General features: G+C 37.2%; 4 protein-coding genes across 9 annotated transcripts; 2 read left to right on the top strand and 2 right to left on the bottom strand.

The window, feature by feature from the left end:
- Positions 1-17: 17 nt before the first annotated feature.
- LOC147522303 (transmembrane protein (DUF872)) lies at positions 18-4,187 on the bottom strand. Of its 6 annotated transcripts, none has more exons than XM_086592614.1 (4): positions 4,051-4,161; positions 1,706-1,737; positions 1,185-1,515; positions 18-429 (listed from the first exon to the last, which is right to left on the bottom strand). In XM_086592614.1, the coding sequence occupies exons 3-4, from the start codon at positions 1,450-1,452 to the stop codon at positions 350-352; spliced, it is 348 nt and encodes a 115-aa protein (XP_086448740.1). In that variant the 5' UTR covers positions 1,453-1,515; positions 1,706-1,737; positions 4,051-4,161; the 3' UTR covers positions 18-349. The 6 variants fall into 6 exon arrangements, with proteins under 6 accessions (XP_086448740.1, XP_086448744.1, XP_086448733.1 ...); XM_086592618.1 differs by having other exon boundaries at positions 1,185-1,604; positions 4,051-4,160; XM_086592607.1 differs by lacking the exon at positions 1,706-1,737 and having other exon boundaries at positions 4,051-4,187.
- An 86-nt stretch (positions 4,188-4,273) lies between these two features.
- Positions 4,274-7,124, top strand: LOC147522302 (Prefoldin chaperone subunit family protein). The gene is made up of 6 exons (XM_086592637.1): positions 4,274-4,406; positions 4,475-4,504; positions 4,591-4,692; positions 4,777-4,884; positions 6,036-6,090; positions 6,780-7,124. Exons 1-6 carry the CDS (start codon positions 4,312-4,314, stop codon positions 6,822-6,824), a joined length of 435 nt encoding a protein of 144 aa, XP_086448763.1. The 5' UTR covers positions 4,274-4,311; the 3' UTR covers positions 6,825-7,124.
- A 116-nt stretch (positions 7,125-7,240) lies between these two features.
- Positions 7,241-11,281, top strand: LOC147522301 (nuclear ribonuclease Z-like). The gene is given in 9 exon segments (XM_086592631.1): positions 7,241-7,592; positions 7,700-7,862; positions 7,934-8,004; positions 8,540-8,635; positions 8,839-8,910; positions 8,912-8,953; positions 10,511-10,579; positions 10,713-10,787; positions 10,975-11,281. Coding segments are annotated over 9 exon segments (876 nt in total). The 5' UTR covers positions 7,241-7,379; the 3' UTR covers positions 11,050-11,281.
- Positions 11,282-11,495: 214 nt separating this feature from the next.
- LOC147522300 (uncharacterized) lies at positions 11,496-14,357 on the bottom strand. Its single transcript, XM_086592626.1, has 2 exons — positions 13,295-14,357; positions 11,496-11,940 (listed from the first exon to the last, which is right to left on the bottom strand). The coding sequence occupies exon 1, from the start codon at positions 14,262-14,264 to the stop codon at positions 13,305-13,307; it is 960 nt and encodes a 319-aa protein (XP_086448752.1). The 5' UTR covers positions 14,265-14,357; the 3' UTR covers positions 11,496-11,940; positions 13,295-13,304.
- Between the last annotated feature and the right edge of the window lie 762 nt (positions 14,358-15,119).

The raw sequence follows: 15,119 nt of genomic DNA, 5'->3' as shown, positions 1-15,119 counted from the left end.
TATGAATGAAAGGAATGTGAGACATTGAAGCGCCGTCCAATAGGCTTGGCACACAGAAAATTATTATATCATTCAGACAACGCCAACCAGTAGCAGGTCTATACAACCATCCAAGTAACACGATTTTTTAAGCTGCCAGTGCCTTCATAAGGTCCTCCACAGCCAAAACTAACAGTGTCAGTATTTATGTAAATTTATAAGAGCTATTATTACACAGTTATTATTATGGAATGACAATAACACATTCATGAACTATTTTGTCAGTAAAATGACGGATCCAGTTTCGAGTAACACGATTACAACATAATTCACACAAACGTGACAATCCGATTGTTTTGAGAAACCACACCTAATAGCGAGGAATCGATGCAAATCGGTATCCTTGGGCACCCCTCCATGCATAGTAAGCAATACGGGTTTCATAAAAACCTGGAAACAAACAAAGTAATAAGCTAACAATCATGCAAAGAAAGTTTAAATACAGAAACATGACAAATTGTATAAGGTGCTTCTTTGATAGGAAGTTGTAAAGAACACCTAACCAGGCTACCATCATTAGAACTGTCCAACCAAAATGGATTCTTAAAATGCCAAATATACGCCATTTACTGAATTTTCTGCTCATAATATTAAAGAAAAACTTTGGGAAATTTGTGTTTAGCATTATACTTATCTTTAGAAAAAGTTATAATACAGAAATAAAACCTCTACATAATTGATTTCCAACCACTAAGTAAAGGCACAGAAACATTAAAAAAGACCATTAGCACAATAAAGCCTTTAAATCAAAGAAGATCTGAAGGTTGACATAACCAAAGAGATCAAGCAAGATGATATTTCAATTGAGGGGCCAAGATCTATGGTAAAAGTCATATGAGAAAATGACAAGTTGGAGTATTGAGCACAGAAAACTTTTTTGTGTCTGTTCCAAGTGGCCAGTTGCATGAACTGATCTTCATACAGAAAGTTTCAAGTATGATCAAGCCTTTCTTCCTCATTGAAAGGAAAAGACCAGAGGTACTATTGCAACTTCCAAGAACATATGGAAAGAACAGATGAGAATAAGAAGATGCAAAGATGCATGCATTAAGGGAATCAAGCAATATAACATCAAACTCCAAATTTAGAATTGCTAATACCAAAAAGATAGATATAAAATAATTGATAGATTGTGTTTGCTATACCTGGAAGAAAGGCGAGAATTCCAAGACCCAGGAGGCCATAAACCTGTGATCGATCACCTCCCATGTGGCCTGTGAAGATAAAGAAAGAGAGAAAAAGTAGAGATGATCCAAGAAAAAGCAGAAAGAGAGCAAGAGCAATGGATTTCCACGGGACCCTATCGAAGGACTTTGGAGTGTAAGCAAAGCGGGGGTCATCTTCACTTCCATTGTAGTCCCTCTCTTCCTTTCCAGAAAGAGGGCTATATTGGACATGGCGTCGTGTAGCCATATGAAATTTAGCTACAAATATTTCTTAACTAGAAAACGGCTTCACACACAAACCAAATGAAACCTGCAACAGATCAAAGCTGCTTCAAATCAAATAAACCTCAAGGCCACTTAATGTGAATGGAAACTAAAAGGAGGCTTCAGAAAGACAATCTGCGATGATGAGATACAAAAGCTTTGTCTGAATGAAAAATTTAAAGAGAAATTCCACAACAAAAAAAGGGAAAAAACCAAGGAAAAGCGCAAACAAATACCACATCTGCAGCTTCAATATCATAATTTCTTACTGCAAAAAAAAGTACAAGCACTTAGGACCGCAACAGATATTTATACTTAATACCATCATTTGGTATTTATTATAACCAAGCAAGACCAGTTAGTCATCACTAACACATGAATGCTACTGTATCAAAAAACCAGACAAAAGCGAAGACCTGATACGTGTCACAAAGCCACCTTTTGTCCTCATGTTTTCTATCAGAAACCACTTGCATTCATTCTCTTTTTTAACAAGGACAAATGAGGAGGTACACCACAAAACAAGAGAAACTAAGAGGAGAAATAAACCCCCCCGGAAAGAAGAAAAATAAACAAACTCAGCGATGATGTCTCACTCTCAAAAGCAAGGTCAGGATACAGCAAAATGCTAGGACAAAGATGGATCTGGTAAGGAAAACCTGTAGGCAACCTAACAAACCTTCAATCCTTAACTAAGAGCTGCTAGCAATCGAAGTGGGACTGCACCTTTCTAATGATTTCCTTTCACTATCTCGACTTATATATTTCTACAAAAAAATAATAATAATAATAATAATAAAAAAAAAAAAAAAATCATTTTGAATAATAAGTTAATAACATAGCATTTTTGTTTTCATTAAAACATATCCTAAAATTCCGATTACATCAAACATAAATTAAACATAGATACATTTTCTTTTATCAGCGACAGAGAAAGCAGTCTAAGTAGATCTAAGAATTACACCAAGACCTCCCTCACTTTGACCCCCACTATTTTCTTCACCTTGTAACACACTATGCCCCTCATTTGACCCCCCAACTTGTCCAGTTGTAGTCCACCTAGCCAATATCTCTCTCTGACGTGCTATGTAATAATCACGTTGCATAGGAGGCATGCCATTGAGATCCGTATCCATAACTCTTTGTTCTCTCTCAATTTTACGTTCTAGCATTTTTTGCTCTTTCAAGTGCAATTCTCTAAGGGCAATCTCCTCACTTTTCTTCAAGCGTGCATCAAAAGCAGTTAAAAAGTCCTTCAAAACCAAGTTAGCTTCATCAACCTTGGCCATGTGGTGGCCACACTCGTCAATTCTCCTCTCATTCTCCACCTTCCTTCTTATAGGTCGTTCTTTACTGGGATCGTCTAAAGAGATCGGATCAACATCTGAATCAAAAGGAACTGTGCTAGGTGTTGATGGTGTCGATGATGGGGTTGCAGGATTAGAAGATGGTACCAATCCAGTTGCACTAACATCAACGTCCAAAGTTGGTTTGGCCTTCTTGGTATTCAGTTTAGTCGACCAAAGCTCCTCCCACTTTGGAGTTCCTTTTAGAATATTCCAACAACTCTCAAACTTGAATGGTTGGCCTTCAACAGAGTGGTACACACGTTTTGCCTCATTTATCTTGGGAGAAAAAAGGACGAGAATTAGGTAACGATTATCACATCAAACAATGTTATGCGCAAACCGAAAAAAATGTGTGCTTACCTGCTCTAATTCAGTGAGACCCTTTTTATCATTCGTCTCTAACTGAGTTAGAAACCCACAAAATTTGCTAACGCTTTGATGGATTCGACACCATCGAGTCTGCACGGAGGTACTTGTTCTTTTAGTTACACCTCCCATCAACTGATTGAAAACTTCCAGAACACGTTCCCAATATGTTTGATTAACTTGATTTGACACAATAACAGGATCTTTTCCAGTTGCCAACCACGCTTTACATATGGTTTCATCCTCAACTACCGAGAAACTGACACCTCTATGGGTCATAGCTGTTTGTTTGGATACTTCTGACTCCACCGGGAAAACTTGTAAAAGACAAGTAGTAAGTGACTGCGAGAGGGAGATAATAAAGTGGTAAGTTAGAGTATATACCCCAACTTACTTATATATAAACAAATAAAATCAAGTTCCTCGTACCATAAGAAATTAATAACCTATCGCACTTGTCAACCAGAGATTGACAATGCAGATAACGTTCACACTTGAGAGCACTATGTCTTCTTCACACAATTTTGGCATCAAACAACTTAATTACCCAAGTCTAGCACTACTTCGCTTCATAGGAGCACACTTATTTCACTACTACTACTTTCTTCCCCTTATGTTTGCGTCATATTAGCTGAAGCAGCTAACACTATTGTGGTTAATACTTGATACTAATTTTTATCACGAAACGTAATTGCGGTTCACAAAAGTGGCCGATCAAGTTCATAACTATAGATTTCTTGTTTATATCCGTCTAATAATCACAAAATGAATTCTAATCTGAAATTTCATATCTATATTTGACTTAGTCAAAACATGCAACCAAAATTCACGTAATATAAGTGGCAGAAGAATCATATAAAACATACCTCAAGCAAATAAAGAGCGAACCGACTCGTTTATGTGTCGGAAACAAAAAAATTAATAGCGTTTTTAGGTTCGAGATCTAATAAAAAAAAAAAACGAGTTGTCTCATCGGGAACCTCTTTTATCGTGTCGGAATATATCGGTTTAATAAGTCACGATATATCGATTTTGACTTTTTCATCAACGTTGACCAAAATTTATCTTCTTCTTCTCAGTCCTCTCAAAACCTCAAAAACAGGTACGTCCTCATTTTCGACGGCAAGATGGATATTTTTGGACGGCAAGAAAAAGTGCAAAGATATGAGGACTTTGTTGACCGCCGCTTAAAGCCTGATCTCGTACGAGCTGTTGGGGAACGGTATTTATACTTCTCTGAGTCTATATATAAAAAAATTAATATAAATAACTGAATCTCATGTTTTGCAGGGACAAGGTCTTTGAACACCAAAAAATTTAGTATCCTTTTGTTTCTTTATAGGATGGGCAAATTATTTTTTTTTTTTTTTTTTGGTGTTTGTTATTTCTTTGACTATGTTTTATAGTTCAGACCTAAGAAAGAATATAGAGAATCTGGAGAAGAATGGTGTCAGTAGCCTCCGTTCATTGGTCAATCTTGGTTCTGAAGTGTACTTGGAAGCTGATGTGTATGTTTGCATCTACTGACATGTTATGCTGTTGATTGCTTGTATTCTGTAGTTACTCATTTATATTCTTTTGCATCTCTACAGGCCGGATACACGGCATATATTTGTGGATGTTGGTCTTGGATTTCATGTGGAGTTCACTTGGTCTGAAGCTATCAACTTCATCTTGGTGAAAGAAGCAAGCCTAAACACGTAAGCAATTATATTGATTAATTAATTCAGCTTACATTTATTGAGCATTTGAGCGTATGAAAATAGAGATTGCAGTGATAATCATGTCGTGTATATTCAATTTCATCTTGCCTACTTCTCCACAAGATTATAAAAGGACAGATTTAAACCTCTTGTATCGTTATATGGTATTGTATATATTACTGTTACCACTCCTCAGAAACTAATGTGACTGCAATTATTAGCTTCAAAAGATTTTGAAAATTTTGGACAGAGAGGCAATCATTACATATAATTGTTGGAGTTATCCCTCACATGAGGATGAGGAAGAGGAGAGAAACTGGTACTGTTCGTGTGAACAAGTCTGAGCGCGCATGCACTCAGATTGGCTTTGCCCAAGGCACGTCCCCTGGCTCTTGCCGTGAAAAAGAAGATAGTTTTTTTTTTTCAGCCTCTCACGAAACAAAGTTACTGGACTTTTTAAGTTGGGAAAATAAGAAGGCGCACGCGCGCTCAGATTTGCCTATCTGAGAGAGCGCCCGCGCTCATGCCTAAATAAGTCGGGTTTTGATTTTCTCCACAGTAACGCGAAATTTCACAGATGCGTCGAAATTTCAGATTATTATAAAAACAGAAGTTAGGTTTTGGAAAACCAAATTTTGAATAGAAACCCAATTTTGAGAACAATCAAAATTGAAAGAAAACTCTTGCAAAGAGAAAAACTTGTGAGGAGAGAGGAGTGATCTAGTAAGGTGGAAAGACTTGAGAGGAGTGATTATAATCTTCCTTCCCATACTTATAAAATGATTAGCTCTTGTGGTAGTAGGCATCATTGGCCGAACCATGGTACATTTTTGTATTGCTTGTTTGTGATAGTTATATCCATAGATTAAGATTGTGGTTGTTGGTTGTTGGTTGTAGGTTGTAGTGAAAAATTAGATTTCATATTGGAGTAGTAGATTGTCCAAGTATAAGCTATCTTAGTGGGGTGGAGATCGATTGGTATCGTTTTCCCCAACAATAATGCACCTTAGGCATCCTTTCGTCCCACATGATATTTTTGCCTGGTTACTCATTTGTTGTTCTATATTGCATTTGAGTCCCTTAGACATATATCTTTAAACCTGATGGAGCTTTAATTGACATATTTTACTTCTGTTGCTATTATGCAGGGAAATAGAGGAGTATACAAAGTTAATTGCATCTATTAAAGCCCAAATCAAGTTGGTAAGCATCTTTTTGGTAACTATAATACTATATTTCATTACTTTGTATTTGTCTTCTTATGGACTACACTGTCCTACGTCCATTGCCTAGGCTATATATTCACCTTAAGCCTTTTGACGATACTATCCCCTAGGCTCACACTGCAGCGCCTAAATAGAACTTGCACCTTTGTTTGCATAGCTTATGGGCAGAAAGAAGTAGCTCAACTTTGATATAGTGCCCCACTGCACCCTCTAATTAGGAGAGCAGAGCACTTAATAGGATTACAACAATATTTAATTTTCTTTTCCCTGCTTAGTAGAACTTATTGTACATTTCTTCGTTATGTACTCGAGAAAGAGAGGACCAGTAGTTTCAAATTTGTTTATGTAGTGAATATTAGAAAATTATACTTGAAAGTTTGGAATACTATTTGTAAATTTGAGGGATGTAAAAGCCCCTTGATACTAGGAACGGTTTCAATTGTTGACCCCATGGATGATGCTGTTGCATCCCTCCCTGCGGGCATGTGACAAGTGTGTTTTCCATTCAATTTTTTCAGAAGAAACTTGTGAACACAAGGGTCTTTCAAATTGGAAAAAGAAAAATGTATAGGCAGATATTCATGGTATACCATTTGGAAAGAATTAAGAATTACCCCCCTGATCTTCATTTGCTAATTGCTATCACTAATTGTTGAGCTTTTGCAGGTTTGTGAAGGTATTAGAGAGTTGCTCCAACTTCATGCAGAGTGATACATACGACGCATTTTCTGTCTGTAACGGTGCTGCCCAGAGACAAGTTCTCCTCCCAAGTCCTAACAACGCAAATGGATCCTAATTTTTGTTAGATTGTTAGCAGTGTTACCTTTCAAGGCTCTTGTACAACAACACTGTTACAGACAAACAAAGAAACAGGAACCAAACAAACAATCAAACTTCAAGATCATGATATCGTTCAATTGTGGTACTTGACAATGTTTTAACCACGGCACAAATTGGTGCCGGAACATCTTGATCCCAACATCAATATCCAAATTCAACAAGTTCAGTTCAGTACTTCTGTTTCAATTTCAATCGCTGTTCTAAACATGATCCACTCATATGTTGCGTAAATTATAGTTTTGTTTCACAAGAGTACAAGACATAAAACACTGTCAACGAATCACCCGCTGTTAAAACTTGAGAAAAGGCAAGGCCCCAACGTTGAAAAAATGGATATGGGACCATTTTTTCAACTATAACCGAGTACTACCAAACTACCAACTCTCCTCTTCCTCTCTAAAACCCAAAAAAAAAAAAAAAAAACCAATGGAAAAACCCACAAACTCATCATCATCATCATCAAAGAACAAGAAAGTCCTAGAAATTGAAGGATACCCAATAGAAGGACTATCAATAGGAGGGCAAGAAACATGTGTAATATTCCCCACACTCAAATTAGCATTCGATATAGGCAGATGTCCACAACGGGCAATCTCTCAAGATTTTCTCTTTATTACTCATGCTCACATGGATCATATTGTAAGTTCCCCACTTCACTCCCTTAGCACACTTTAGTTTTTCTTAGCATATATTTACTAACTTGGGCTCCTTCTGTTTTTTTTTTTTTTTTTTTTTGATAATTTCAGGGTGGGCTTCCAATGTATGTAGCTACAAGAGGGCTGTATAAAATGGAACCACCTACTGTTATTGTACCTGTTTGTATTAAAGAGAATGTGGAGAAGTTGCTTCAAGTTCATAGGTCAATGGATCAGTCAGAATTGAAAGTCAAACTTATTGGTCTTGATATCGGTAAGTTTTGTAATTTTGTTTGTGGGATTTGGTAATTTGAGTTTGAAGTTATAAGTTTGGTTTGTGTGTAGGAGAAGAATTCGAGTTGAGGAAGGGAATTAAAGTAAGAGCATTTAGGACTTATCATACTATTCCAAGCCAGGTAATGAAATGCACTTATATTATTTGTTAGTTCATAGGGAAAAGGTTTTGTAAGATGTGTAATGTGAAAGAGAAGTGGAGTAGAGTGTTGAAGTATTTCTAAACAGTGGAATGTGAGGAACCAATAGAGAGATAATGGAAACGTTTTTATTTGATTTTTCGCAGTTAGTTTAGTGTAGCCTTAGGTGATTTAGAACATAGTGGCGTCGTGTTTTGCCAAGCATCACCAGGACGGTGGCAGGACACTAATATAGATACTACTTTAGGACCTAATTCCAGTTTTGGTATCGTGACGCTTTCTCTGCTTCTAGCTTGTTGAAGTTTCTTGTACTTAATCTTTTTAGTGAAGTTGTTTCGTTTGCACTTGTACATTATGGCGCTTTTGAATGGTCATGGACTCCTGGTAGTCTGGTACTTTTACTATCCAATTTCATTGTTAAGCATACCATTTTAAGGATCATAAGTTTGTCATTGTGTGCATTCATTTAGTCTTACTCTTGTCTTGTTCCTTAAAGTCTTAAACACATTTTTGGCAGGGGTATATTGTTTACTCTATGAAGCAGAAACTTAAGCAGGAGTATGTTGGCTTTCCAGGGAACGAGATCAAGAATTTGAAGTTATCAGGTGTGGAGGTCTGTTTTAGCAGCACAATCATGAATATGCTAAACTAATTATCTACACAAAGTTTTGTTTGCCAATTTTTAACTCGCATCAAATCTAGTTGTTTGTGTTTATTCTTTTATCGGTTTCTTCAAGTCCTTTGATCTTTCTTGATCTCTGACCCTATTTCCTTTGTAGTGCTTGTGGTTTTTGCTGATATTGTGCATTTTGGCAGATTACGGACACGGTAACAGTGCCGGAAATTGCTTTTACTGGAGACACTACGTCCGACTTTATAGTTGACATAAAACAATGCAGATGTTCTAAATGCAAAAATTCTCATAGTAGAGGTATTCCATCTCTTAAGTTCTCTTGCAGCGTCCTCTTGTTGCTCATGCTTTTCAATTGATGAATTTAATGTGATTGTTGTAGATTTCTCAAATCAATAGTCTTTTATTTCAGATCCTTAGGCATATAGAGCCGCTTATGTCCATCTCATTAGTTCCCAAATAATGTGTGCACTGGGACTTTTTCCACTTTAGTTTTTCGGTTTAGCTTTTAGAGGATTGTGCTTCAGTTCAATACTGGACCATACTTGGCCTACTACAGTATCTAAACCTGACATAACCAGTTGTGGATATGGGTTAGTTTGAGGTAGAGTGCCGTGTTTTACTTATTGATGGCAAACGTGAACCCATAAGTTCAATACAATAAGAGTTGCAAGTTGCAACTTTCCTTTACATTGATAAATGTATTTGGAGTGGTGCATCCTCTGGAGACTTCATGTATGATAAACGTCAGTGGACTTCAACATGAATCCACAGTTACTGGCCAGGTTCTGGGAATTTGTTGGTTTCTCAGGGAAAATGGAACATTAAATAAAGATGACCACACGTCAGAGTCTCACCTCCTAAAATCAATCTTAAAAAACCCCTTACGGAATCCGTGTGGAATGATAAATGTGAGAACCTAAGATACAGGCTTATGCCGTCAGAAATCTACAGATAGTGTAATCGACACGTTGGGATCAAGAATGGTGCAGGAAATTGCTCATTTTGATTTTCGTACATGATCTTATTGGGTCCATGGTAAGTGCTTCACAATGTTTTTAGGGGTGTAACCAACCTGCTGCAATTCTCTTGCTTTAAGGTGGGATCATTATGAACATATTCATAGAATGAGCACGCTAGATATGTGAATTATGAGATGGGCAAGGTCAGTCATGTAAAACAAAATCTGAAGTGAGCACATTTTAAAAACTATATTTAGACGTACAAGTAAAACATAGCCAGTGAAGTGTGGTGCTCGCAAGTCACAACAAAGACCAAAGGATGTCCTGATAAGGCTCGAAGCTGAGAGAACATATATCTATGACATGGATTGAGTCATTCAAATGGTAAGATGTGTAAAACATGTCTTGATCCTGATAGAGTTGAATAGAGATCAATTAAAGAAGATAGTATTGAATAGCAGTTCAATTTTATTAAATTAGTGGTGATAGAAGATGATTGTACAGCCCAAACGAGGTTAAATGCTCCTAGTTTTATTGAGCTGGAAGGGAGAAAAAGGAACACACAGAAATCCAGATAGACATACAGACTGAGACACTCTATGTATTATGGGTTGGCTTGAAGATTTTAAACTTAGTAATGCCTTAATATGCCATTTTGAGAATTCCACTACTTAAAACATGGAAAATCAGGAATATAAGATAATTAAACCTGGTCCTTGTTTCCAGTGATAAGTATGCGTGGGTAATATAATCCTCAAGTTTTTGAACTTGCATAAAATGTTATTGTGTTATTTATTATGTACTTACTTGCGAATTGTGACACAGCTATTATTGTCGGAATTGGGATCAGCAAACATTCTTTTGATGTTTCTTCTTTCTCTGTGTTCATGTGCAGAGTACGTTTGTTGACAACGCAAAGACAGTGGAACATGCAAGGGATTATGGTCACACCCATCTATCTGAGGTAAACCGTCTGAAAAAACTCATGAAACAAATTGTCGTTTGTACAGCTTTTGATTTTAATATATTCTGTATCATTCTTACAAAATTCAAAACTCAAAATCAATTTGTTCTGATTAGTGGGAATTCCTGTGCAGATAGTCGGTCATGCAGATAGGTTATGTAACAAAGCAATACTTCTAATCCATTTTTCTGCTCGCTACGAAGCTGATGTATGTTTTCCAGTGATATATTATCTCATTTATTGGATATTTATTTATTCACTTTCTTGGAGTAAAGCCAAGTAGACCTTATGTGCATTAAGAACCATTATACATTATTGTTGTCGGTATCCAATTTATCTTCCAATAGCATGTCCTATATAATTATTCTGAACTTGCATTTATTTTTGGTCATCAGGAAATCCGGGCAGCTGTTTCTGCACTGCCTCCAAATCTAGCAGGTCGTGTTTTTGCACTCACAGAGGGTATCTGACACACATAAGTTCTCACATAGCTTTATAAGGATTCATCATGCGAAGTTTTGGTTTGAATCACAATACCCTATGGAGTGTGGAGCGACGTTAGCGAGTAAAGCTGTAAAGGTGGTATTGATCCATATCCATGTGATAAACTTGGGACAATTTAGCAAATGTGTAATGTTGAATCCTTCGAAGATGTCAAACTATATCTTGTATTTGTTTTAAGGAGTGAGGCCAATTTTGTTACGTCACACTTGTCACGGATCCGTTGCTTTTTTTTTTTTTATCATGGGTTTTCAATTGATAGACTCAATCTCCCATTTAACAAAATTATTTTCTGAATCAGATATTTTCTTCCCTTTTCTCAATTATATATAAAAATAAACAAAGTAGGAACAGAATGCCTACAAATGCCAAGAAGCAAAATGCAGACGATAAAAGAAATATATAGTAAATGTGATTCTGAAGCAGAAGAGAAGAGATTCGAATTGGTTTTGCCTTCAGTAGAACGCTGTATGTTCGATACAGAAAATGTAAACGCAAACTTGGTGGTGTTTAAACAGAAAAGGAGAGAGTATTATGTGTCTGCATCTGTCACGCAACTCCCCTCTCTATATTGTAACTTCTTCAGATTTAGTATATCAATAATAAACAGGCTTGAGTTAATAAGAACAAAAGAAAAAGGATTTGTTTTATTTTCAATATACTGGACTGGAATCTTTGATGCTATGCGAGTCATGGTACAAAGCTTCCTTTGAGTCAGGTGGACATTTTTCTGAGTTCACCATGTGACATGATATAGAATCTCTTGATTGATATGATATCAGAGTTTGCAGTTTGTGCTCTGTTGAAGCTATAAATCTGGCATCAGCTTCATGCTTCCCCGTTCCTGGACGTCCAAATTCCTGGAGTATATGTCATAGTGTAAGTTTGGAACTATAACAACGTATTTAAAGTTTAGACCTGGTAATAAAAGATCAAAAGTTTTATAGATAAGTAGACATCTTAAGCTAAGTGCACATGCTCTAGCGCAGTAGAGCACTCAAGAAGAAGCACCGCAAAGCAAACTCAAAAGCTGCATTGTAGAAGGTCATTGATAAACAACTCTTAAAAATTAACATAAACAATAATTAAAAAGTGCTTTTCCCTCTGATATCAACTGACAACCGCAAGCATGTAACTGAGAAATGCATCATTGTATAGTAACTTAATAGGGAATTGGGTGCACCCAGATTCAACCACCCTTAAAAGTAGGCTAAATGTGAAAATGAAAGGTAGATAGCACAAAAAGAACCAAGAATAGGTAATTCCTCACTGACGAACAATATTGGATTGTTCACATTTGCCTAGTGAACAGTTCACATCCTAAAGGCCATCCATCAATTTCTTAGTCATTGAACTTCCTTCTGATACAAATGTACCGAAAACTGTTTCCTGAAAGTGTCCCAAATCCCAATGGATACTTCAGTTAACTAGACGTGGAGGGAGAAAAAACCACAAGTGTTCGTGTTCCCCACAACAGCTGGGAATTCTACTTCATCAACAGTACTGTTGTAGCAATCATCCCTTTCAGAAAAACTAAGGTATTTTTTAGGGAGAGGGAGGAGACACACTCACACATTGCAATCACATAGGCTATTCAGCACTCCTATCTGACTCCTTATCAATGTTTCCCCACAAGATTAATGGAGGTTTTATATGAACTTCTGGAGGATACAAGATTCAAGAAGAATCTAGCTTTTCGAAACAATGATAAACGCCAATCACATCCATTGCTCCTAACCGTATCAAGAATTTCAACGATATCCAAAATCTCACCATACACTTAAACTGCTCTTTTACGTCTAGTATTGGTAGGGTATGCATCTTTTCAATGCAGATACCTGATGTGATTTGTGAAGTTTGTAGCCTACTTTGCTGCATTGAGCTTTTAGAGTAGAACAAAATAAATTTACAATAGGTTGATTCAGCGGGTTACCATCTCTTTCATTCCTCGTTAGTGAGATTTGTAAACTTGTGAATGGAGATTTAACTTGGCTAGAAGCCCAACCAGTTCACTCTTTTAACAACTTAACTGCAAAGTGATACGGACCTAATGATTTCAAGCAGAACGCAATCCAAAACCACTCAATGCAAATACGTATAATCTTTCTTAACATACACAACATTGAAGTTCATATTGATTCACATAGTAACTTACAAGTACATAAAAAGGAAGAAACAAATACTGAAGCACAATAATAAGTATCAAGCACCGACCTCGCATTCTTCAAGGATGAACAAAAGAAACAAGATGAGGAACCTTCTCATCATCAAAAGGCAAGGTCACATACTCCCTAGCAAACTCCTCCGCAATCTCCCCAGCAAGCTCCCCATGCAAAGCTTTACAATACATATACAACACAGTATTTGCCGCAACACAATGCAACATCATCATTGTCAAAGCCGCAGAAACCAAAACAGTCTGCACTACAAACATCACCCCCCTCAAAACACCCTCACCAACTGAAGATTGCCAACTCCCCCAAACAAACAACCACCCAATCCCACCAAAATACAACAACATACAAACCACCACCCACCTCATCTCCTTAACCAAATACGCGCTCCGCCGCAACGGTTCCAACCCCCAACTCGATTCAACCACTACAATCACAGGTGCTAAAACCCAATTCACCTGTAAACAAAAGAATACAAATCCCAAAAGTCCAACACCAATCACATACCCAACCTTAAAATCAGCAATTTCATAACCCAAATACTCAAATCCTCTAACCACTCCAAAACAAACCAAGCCCAGAACAATCAAAGCAGCGAAAACCATAACCTGGCCACAAAAAAACGTAGCAAATAATCGAAAAAAGGAATTGGACAAAGAGGCAAGAGCAGAAACAAGCTTAACAGGTCGAGCATAGAAAGCATGATAAACACTAAAAGTAATTGAAGCAGAAGCAGAAAGAGTGAATAAAATAAGGATAAAAGTATAAAGAAGAGAGAAGAAAGCAGGGAAACGTTGTAAAGTATGGAGATTGTAACGGAGGAGAGTTTGGGGTTTGGTTGTGACGGGGTTTGTTATGGTGGATTGAAGAGTGGGGAATGCGATTAGAGAGAAGGAAAGTGGGAGGAGGAAGAGGACTGATAGTGCTAGGAAATGGCGGGAATGAGATGATATTAGTTTTCTTGATTCTTTTAGGATGGAACAGAAACTACTTAGATTTTCTGTTGCCATTTTTTTTTAACAGAGAAGAGAAGAGAAGAGAGAGATTAGTCTGCAGATGAGAATGGAGAAATGAAGATGACTACTTATTATATTCTCGCACATAAATATTGACAAATGGACAATACATTTATTACTAGTTTAAATGTTACGAAATTTCGATATAAAAATCGTTTTGCGTAACCGAGTCCACTCAAATAGTACCTCTACAGGTCGCTCCTTACTAGGTCAACTAAAACGTTGGTTCAACCAATCTCAAACAAAAATTTTAGAGTATACTAATCTATAGACCTATATCAATGAGGAGAAGCGCACACCAACACAACTCATCATAGAGCTATATCAAAACCTCAGCCAGATCTCATGCAAAGACCTCTGCCAGGTCGTCATCAGTCATGTCGTCCTAAGCCAGGTCATCCTTAGCAAAGTCGTCCATCAGATCAGCGCATCATCTGCTCAGGTCGGACAAAAACAGAAAAGGTGAATTTTCAAGAGAAAATAGTGGATTTTGACCTCGAAAATGACCACCACAAAGTGGAACTAAGTGGTGACAGCGTGCATGCCGGTGAGATCTTTCCGAATTGGGGTCACACGCGTGATTCTGACAACTGTAGCCAAAGTTATGGCTAGAATACCAAAACGCATCCAAACTTACTCCAATTAGCTAAATATCACGATTACTTGCCATCTTTGCACTGATCCGCCAACTCATGATACTTTAGTACCATCAATGTGCAATCTGACAACTCAGCATCATCTTACTCAGATCCTCCTGCATCACTCAGCCAGGTCGTCAATCAGATCAACGCATCATCAAGTCAGATCGTCCTCAGATCAGCTCATCCTCAAGTCAGGTCATCCTCAGAT

The sequence above is a fragment of the Coptis chinensis genome, chromosome 1 (genome assembly GCF_015680905.1).
Source record: "Coptis chinensis isolate HL-2020 chromosome 1, ASM1568090v1, whole genome shotgun sequence".
Taxonomy (NCBI): domain Eukaryota; kingdom Viridiplantae; phylum Streptophyta; class Magnoliopsida; order Ranunculales; family Ranunculaceae; genus Coptis; species Coptis chinensis.
This window is presented reverse-complemented; position numbering and strand designations above follow the sequence as displayed.

Coding starts and splice junctions, on each gene's coding strand:
- LOC147522303 (XM_086592595.1), bottom strand. CDS start 3,463: ATGACCCATAGAGGTGTCAGTTTCTCGGTAGTTGAGGATGAAACCATA. Junction 3,095..3,178: donor GTCTCACTGAATTAGAGCAG/GTAAGCACACAT, acceptor TTTTCTCCCAAG/ATAAATGAGGCAAAACGTGT.
- LOC147522302 (XM_086592637.1), top strand. CDS start 4,312: ATGGATATTTTTGGACGGCAAGAAAAAGTGCAAAGATATGAGGACTTT. Junction 4,407..4,474: donor GTACGAGCTGTTGGGGAACG/GTATTTATACTT, acceptor CATGTTTTGCAG/GGACAAGGTCTTTGAACACC. Junction 4,693..4,776: donor GTGTACTTGGAAGCTGATGT/GTATGTTTGCAT, acceptor GCATCTCTACAG/GCCGGATACACGGCATATAT.
- LOC147522300 (XM_086592626.1), bottom strand. CDS start 14,264: ATGGCAACAGAAAATCTAAGTAGTTTCTGTTCCATCCTAAAAGAATCA.